The sequence below is a fragment of the Ranitomeya variabilis genome, chromosome 2 (genome assembly GCF_051348905.1).
Source record: "Ranitomeya variabilis isolate aRanVar5 chromosome 2, aRanVar5.hap1, whole genome shotgun sequence".
Lineage (NCBI taxonomy): Eukaryota > Metazoa > Chordata > Amphibia > Anura > Dendrobatidae > Ranitomeya > Ranitomeya variabilis.
The window spans coordinates 1003700520-1003708653 of record NC_135233.1 but is presented as its reverse complement, the minus strand read 5'-3'; the positions used below and the strand labels follow the sequence as shown (position 1 = coordinate 1003708653).

At 40.2% G+C, this 8134-nt stretch overlaps 1 protein-coding gene across 1 annotated transcript in view; it reads left to right on the top strand.

The window, feature by feature from the left end:
- Positions 1 to 2388: 2388 nt before the first annotated feature.
- The window catches only part of LOC143808492 (galactose-3-O-sulfotransferase 2-like), an 86964-nt gene continuing 81218 nt past the window's right edge, over positions 2389 to 8134 (top strand). Inside the window, exons 1-2 of the mRNA XM_077291220.1 lie at positions 2389 to 2510; positions 5083 to 5190. Of these exons, the coding sequence (XP_077147335.1) occupies positions 2482 to 2510; positions 5083 to 5190 (137 nt within the window). The 5' untranslated portion in view covers positions 2389 to 2481. The remainder of the gene's footprint in view (positions 2511 to 5082; positions 5191 to 8134) is intronic.

Genomic DNA, 8134 nt, shown 5'->3' with positions numbered 1-8134 from the left:
TGTTTTAAATACTATGTGGGCTGTGTTATATACTACGTGGGCTGTGCTATATACTACGTGGGCTGTGCTATATACTACGTGGGCTGTAATATACTGCGTGGACTGTGTTATATACTGCGTGGGCTGTGTTATATACTGCGTGGGCTGTGTTATATACTGCATGGCCTGTGTTATATACTGCATGGGCTGTGCTATATACTGCGTGGGCTGTGCTATATACTGCGTGGGCTGTGCTATTTACTATGTGGGCTGGGCAATATACTACATGGGCTGGGCAATATACTACGTGGCTGGGCAATATACTACGTGGCTGTGCTATATACTACATGGGCTGTGTTATATACTACATGGGCTGTGTTATACGCTACTTGCCTGTGGTATATTTCTCTGCTGTATCTGTGCATCATGAATCGTGGTATGTGTTAAAGAGGGAGGCCCACTGAGACTCTTTCGCCTGGGGCTCTCAAAAACCTGGAGCCAGCCCTGACCCTTTGCCCCGATTCCATGGACTTTAGGATCAACAGATTGGAACAGTGGCAAGAACTGGACCACTTTGCTATGGGAATATAGTCATATCCATCCTGCAGTCTAATGTCAAAAAGGGCCTGGAGAACCTAACATTTTTCAAAATGAATCTGGCATGGATCAGTGCTGACTTTCATTTACCTACAGATGATGCCAATGATTATATCAATCATACCATCTGCCTGCCTGATTGTCCATGGTCTGTTTTCTACAGCATCCTACTGCCACCAGCTGTGTTCCTACTCCCTATTAATCATGTCATCTATTCTGTAGTACTTTTGCTTCCTGGGCTGCTGTTGCTGTCACACATCTCCTTGCCTGTCCTTTTCTAATACTCTACCATGTGGCTTTTGCTACTGCCTCTGCACAGCCACACATTTCCTGGCTGCCTATCCACCCTTGTTTTATACTGCTAGACCATTCTGCTGACTTTGGTGACTCTACACAGAGAGACATCACCTTCCTTGCCCTGTCATAATTATTTAATATAAAACTTATGCCACTGAAGAACCACACCAGCCACATATCTTCTGGCTGCCCACTGTGTTATATAGTGTTAGACTATATTGCTTCTGTCATAGCTTATATTACTGGCTCTATACTGCCAGACATCTCCTTGCCTGCTCCATCCTAATTCACTACCATGGACATCTGCCACTGCACAGCCACATATTTCCTAGCTGCCCGTTCACTGTGATTTATAGTGATTCACTGTACTGTTGTTGCAAAACATACTCTTTTGAGGGTACGCAAATATGAAACAACTCTCAAAATAGGACAAATTTTTGGAGAGGTTTGGTGACAACTTGAAGCCATTGCATTTTCACTTTGAAAATAGCTAACCTCTTCCTGCTCCCTAAAAAAGGGATAATTATTGATGACTTTATAAAAAGCCTTTGCAATTATTCATTTTGGAAATTGCAAGCCGGTTGTGCATTCAAAAAAGGGATAATTTCTTCCCTCCTAGGTGAGAAGCCATTATCACTAATTCACATTCGAAAGTGTACACCTGTTTCATTTCCCTATATAATGGGATAATTTTGAATAGATTGTGAAAAAGCTATTGCTGATACACTAACAAAGAAAAAAGCTCTTGTTTCTTTTTAAACAAGGATAATTTTTGCGCTCCCCGTGTGAAAAGACCAAGGCTTCTTCCGCTTGCACAGCTTGCTCATAGCAGTAGAAAGGCAGGCATCTGCCCTCCAAAAAAGGTAATTTTTGGACCATTTATAGATTTTAAGTAGCCTACAAAGTCTGAAACTGCAGTGTCTAGTTAAATAGGCTGCTGCTTACCAGCAGTTGTCATCCGTTTTTCCTTAGCCAGATAGGTTAAGGTCGCTTGGGCATTAATAAGACTATTTGCATAACAGGGATTAAAACTGCAATTAATTGTTTTCAGGCAATGAAACACTTTTCAGTATTCCAATTTGGAGGGAATATATTAGCTACAAATTAAATATTTTGGAAAAATTTGGCGAGGCCTGCAAAACTGAATTTCAAATGATTCGCTCATTCTTGTTCCCAATTGCAGGAATGCTGATAGTGCCCTAATTTCGCTGTATTATCTATAAGTGGCCGCTGCTTCCTATATGCAGACCTATAAGGTCATGCTCCCATAGCATACTAAGAACTCCAATATATTTAAAAAATAAGATATATAGATATTTATTTAAGAGCAACTATAAGTTGGGAATTCCTACATTTTGAAATATTCAGTATAGGTATATGGTGCTTTAGGATGATGATTTTTGTAATAAAGTTAATCATTAATTTTTATATTGTGTTCATTGTTTAGTTATGGTAGCATTTTGACAATGAGCTATATTCTTAGTGACAGTCAAGGGGTGGAGTGATCCTACGGAAAATCAGCGGAGATATAAGAATAGAGCTCAAAAGAAAATGTGACAGACAAAAACAACAAAGTGAGTGGAACTGAAATTTTCTAATTATACAATTATGGAGCCAGGCTGGAAAACAAGACCCAGGTAAATGTATTAACTCCTTATCATATGATCACACAGCAGAATTGTTACATAAGTATCTACAGCATTAATCCGAATGACATTTTCAGTGATCTGAGCACTTACAGCAGAAACAATTAAGATTTATGAATAGTGTTGAGCGATACCGTCCGATATTCGAAAATATCGGTATCGGATTGGATCGGCCGATATCCAAAAAATATCGGATATCGCCGATACCGATACCCGATACCAATGCGTCAATGGGACAAAAATATCGGAATTAAAATAAACCCTTTCTTTCCTTGTAGGTTAATTCTACATGAAGGAAAACAACTAAGAATAATGTAGGATGTATTGGGGGAGGTGGAGGAGACATTAAAGGCATAGAGGTTTAGCCCAATCAAATGGAATAGCAGGAATTTATTTTTTTTTAAGACGTTCAGAATTACAAAGATATTGACTACGTTAAGATTTTTTATATTTAGCCAGATATTTATGTTTCACTACTTCCGTGCTGTTCACCTTTTTTACTTCTCCCACACTTTCTTCTTCATCATCCTCAGCAGCAGCATCTTTTTCATCAACTTCTCCTTCACCTTATTCATCTTCTTCTTCACCTTCTTCCTATTTTTTTTCATTCTTCATATTCTTTTTATTCAACTATTATTATTCTTCATATCCTACTTCTTCATCTTCTTCATATTCTTCTTCTTCATCATATTCTTATTTGTGACAGGCATTCCTGTAGTTGTTATCTATAAAAGTTTGAAGATTACACCTTCCGTTCTGCCTGTCACAAAAGATTTACAACAGGATTTGTCCGCGTTTAGTTTGGCCTGCAGCAGCAGGTTTTTTCCAGGGGCACCACGAGGAGGAACGGACTCACCCCCATACACTGCTTAGTCTTCTTCTGCTTATAATTTAGATATCTTTTGCTCTGATTTTTAGTCTTATGCTTAATGTTCTTCTGCTTTTTGTTCTGCAGCTTCTTGTTCTTCTGCTTCTTGGTCTTCAGGGTCGTCGTCTTCAGGGTCGTCGTCTCCGGGGTCGTCGTCTTCTTCGGGGTGGTCTTCAGGGTCGTCTACGGGGTCATCGTCTCTGGGGTCGTCGTCTTCTTCAGGGTGGTCTTCAGGGTCGTCGTCTTTAGGGTCATCGTCAGGGAGATCAAGAGTGATTAGCAAGAAGGTACATGAAGGCTAAGGAACTGCTGAGAACCAGCTGATGGTACTGGAACCCGGATGGCTACCCGAAGATACAAGAGCCAATGGAACTACCGAGGACCAGCTGATGGTACTGGAACCCGGTTACTAAGCAGGAGGTACCCATGCCAGAAAGCACTACCAAGGACCACCAGACGTTGGTGGAACTCGGATACCCAGAAGGAGGCACCTAAGCCAAAGGTTCTGCCTGGAACCAGCTGACGGTACTGGAACCAGGATGAGGAACAGAAGGTACAAGAGCAAAAGACACTGCCGAGAACCAGCTGATGGTACTGGAAACCGAATAAGTAGCAGAATGTACAAGAGCCAATGGAACTACCAAGGACCAGCTGATGGTACTGGAACCCGGTTACTAAGCAGGAGGTACCCGTGCCTGAAAGCACTACCAAGGACCACCAGACGTTGGTGGAACTTGGACACCCAGAAGGAGGCACCTAAGCCTTGGATGTGACGGTCAGTTTTTTGAAATTTGTATTCACTAGCCTTCTGACCGAGCACTCAGCCTCTTAGCCACAGGGGTTTTAATCGCAGCAGGTCCATTACCCCTCCACAGAGAGAGAGAAATTTAGTCTAAGAAGAGGTTTCATAGGTACCCATTCAGATGAAGACGTTTATTCTCAGTGAGGAAAGGAAAGTGTAGGACCTGGTATACGAGAGATGCCCTAAAGTGGCTACCAGGTACACGTAAATTGGCCAATTTATGCGCTAAATGCTCTCATTTTTTCATATTTCTAGTGCAGTAATGCGGTTCAACTTTCATGTATCATGTTTGCATGTTTTAGTCTACATCACCACACACACTAAAATGCATGACACTATTCACAATGTAATGCACAGCACAGCATGATTTTTGACACAAAAGTAGTGCACCACTCTTCTCTCTTCTGACAGATCATAGAATGTTAGAGGCGAGAAAAATGATTTGTAATAAGCAATTCACTTTTTTTAAAAATTGAGATTGCTGTTATTTGTTGGCTCACAATGATTGTGTCCCCCCCAAAAATGCCCAGACTCTACTCCAGGGTTTCAGCTACCTGGAATGTTTCTACCTAGTGAGGGGGCACCATTTACTTGTTTCTCAGAACCATAACAAATCAGTGCTGAGCAATAAAGCTTTTTAATGACTGCTGTAAATAGGCATATGAGAGGTCCTTAAAGGGTTGAGAATGTATTGCTAGGATGGGGGCTTTACTTGCATCATAAACAAGCATTGGCTAAAGAAAGTATCATTGCATCTAGTTGACACCTATGAACTTCCTGCAACTTTGTAGTCCACTCATTTGCACTAAAGAATATAGAGTGAAATTACCCACAGAAGACTTTTTACAAATGTGTTATAAAATAGGTTTAATACATTTTGGGTTGTCTTTCAGGTTTGTCTGCAGCAACATTCAGTGCTTGAAAATCTCTGGAGTTATTTTACTAATTACAATAGTATTGTTTTTGGCTTTACAAATTCTGATAATCAGCAAGTCCAAAAGGTGAGAGAATAATTGTTTTCAAATGTCTAATACTAAAATAAATATCTATCACAAAGATAACAGAGTCAGCATACATAATATAGTTTCTTTTTAAATAAAAGAGTGTAGGGTAGGGTCACAGCTCGAAAACATTTACTGTTGAAAAAATACAATAAAAACAAGTAACAGGAAGCAGAAAACTTTATTATGGTTAGTAAAGTATGTGCACAAAAAAAATAATATGAGTTTTGTAATAAATCTTTTTTTCTGCCTTGGATGCAATTTCAGGAGTTCTTTATATACTTTATTGATTTATTTATTTTACTCAAATATATAGCTCCATTACTTCCGCAGCACTTTACAGTCATCATCATCACTGTTTCCATTGGGGCTCACAATCTAAATTCAGTATGACTTTACAGTGTGGGAATAAAGCCACACTGGGAGAACATACAAACGCCTTGCAGATGTCCTTGGTGAGATTTGAACCCAGAACTCCAGCTCTACTAAGCTAAAGGATATCAGGCTTTTATCGCTAAAAGTTCTTTTCACTGTGATTACCTGCCAATCAAAATGGCATTATGGGTTACGTCTCTATGTCATGGGTATAATAGTGTATAAAAATAATGGAAACTTAATTCTTATACAACATTTCTGGTTGATTTGATATTCTACAGTGGTTGACTACATGTGGTAGAAAGTTTTGAGAAACAAATTAAATGTTATACATGTGTCCAAAATGTATATTAAACCCAAAATCTGGCATTGACAACAGAAGTGGTAGCATGAGAGAAAAGAAAACCCATATCATGGCTAAAAAATTGGAAGCCTCCAGCAACACCAACACCACCGTCACTGTGAACATTAACTGTCCTGGCAGTAGTATTACTAAATACAGGTCACAATTGGTCGCATTTCTCACTTTTAAGATTATCATTGGAGAGAAAGTGGAGGGTATAATGCAATATACAGTGGGGCAAAAAAGTATTTAGTCAGTCAGCAATAGTGCAAGTTCCACCACTTAAAAAGATGAGAGGCGTCTGTAATTTACATCATAGGTAGACCTCAACTATGGGAGACAAACTGAGAAAAAAAAATCCAGAAAATCACATTGTCTGTTTTTTTATCATTTTATTTGCATATTATGGTGGAAAATAAGTATTTGGTCAGAAACAAAATTTCATCTCAATACTTTGTAATATATCCTTTGTTGGCAATGACAGAGGTCAAACGTTTTCTGTAAGTCTTCACAAGGTTGCCACACACTGTTGTTGGTATGTTGGCCCATTCCTCCATGCAGATCTCCTCTAGAGCAGTGATGTTTTTGGCTTTTCGCTTGGCAACACGGACTTTCAACTCCCTCCAAAGGTTTTCTATAGGGTTGAGATCTGGAGACTGGCTAGGCCACTCCAGGACCTTGAAATGCTTCTTACGAAGCCACTCCTTCGTTGCCCTGGCGGTGTGCTTTGGATCATTGTCATGTTGAAAGACCCAGCCACGTTTCATCTTCAATGCCCTTGCTGATGGAAGGAGGTTTGCACTCAAAATCTCACGATACATGGCCCCATTCATTCTTTCATGTACCCGGATCAGTCGTCCTGGCCCCTTTGCAGAGAAACAGCCCCAAAGCATGATGTTTCCACCACCATGCTTTACAGTAGGTATGGTGTTTGATGGATGCAACTCAGTATTCTTTTTCCTCCAAACACGACAAGTTGTGTTTCTACCAAACAGTTCCAGTTTGGTTTCATCAGACCATAGGACATTCTCCCAAAACTCCTCTGGATCATCCAAATGCTCTCTAGCAAACTTCAGACGGGCCCGGACATGTACTGGCTTAAGCAGTGGGACACGTCTGGCACTGAAGGATCTGAGTCCATGGTGGCGTAGTGTGTTACTTATGGTAGGCCTTGTTACATTGGTCCCAGCTCTCTGCAGTTCATTCACTAGGTCCCCCCGCGTGGTTCTGGGATTTTTGCTCACCGTTCTTGTGATCATTCTGACCCCACGGGGTGGGATTTTGCGTGGAGCCCCAGATCGAGGGAGATTATCAGTGGTCTTGAATGTCTTCCATTTTCTAATTATTGCTCCCACTGTTGATTTCTTCACTCCAAGCTGGTTGGCTATTGCAGATTCAGTCTTCCCAGCCTGGTGCAGGGCTACAATTTTGTTTCTGGTGTCCTTTGACAGCTCTTTGGTCTTCACCATAGTGGTGTTTGGAGTCAGACTGTTTGAGGGTGTGCACAGGTGTCTTTTTATACTGATAACAAGTTTAAACAGGTGCCATTACTACAGGTAATGAGTGGAGGAAAGAGGAGACTCTTAAAGAAGAAGTTACAGGTCTGTGAGAGCCAGAAATCTTGATTGTTTGTTTCTGACCAAATACTTATTTTCCACCATAATATGCAAATAAAATGATAAAAAAACAGACAATGTGATTTTCTGGATTTTTTTTTCTCAGTTTGTCTCCCATAGTTGAGGTCTACCTATGATGTAAATTACAGACGCCTCTCATCTTTTTAAGTGGTGGAACTTGCACTATTGCTGACTGACTAAATACTTTTTTGCCCCACTGTATGTTACATCACTTGCCTCAGTAACAATAGGATAATTAATAACCACAAAAACCTCTCTGACATATTTAAGTCAGAAGCGAAGGCTATAGTTAGCCCATATAGCAACAAGAAATATACCTACTCAAAACAGCATATTATAACTGGAGGAATAAGAGTTATACTAGGTATAAGTAACGTAGAAAAAAGTTCAAATTTATTAGAGATTCACATAACATAGACTAGACATTATACATAAATAGGATAAAAAGGTACATGTGCAGAAATAACACACTGGGGTAACCATAGCCCTCTCATAACCCTAGTCCCTTGACGCCTATCAGTGCATGTATAAAGTGCATGTGCATAGTGCTAAGGCACAGGGGGGGGGATAAGTGTGCTGCCAGAATGAA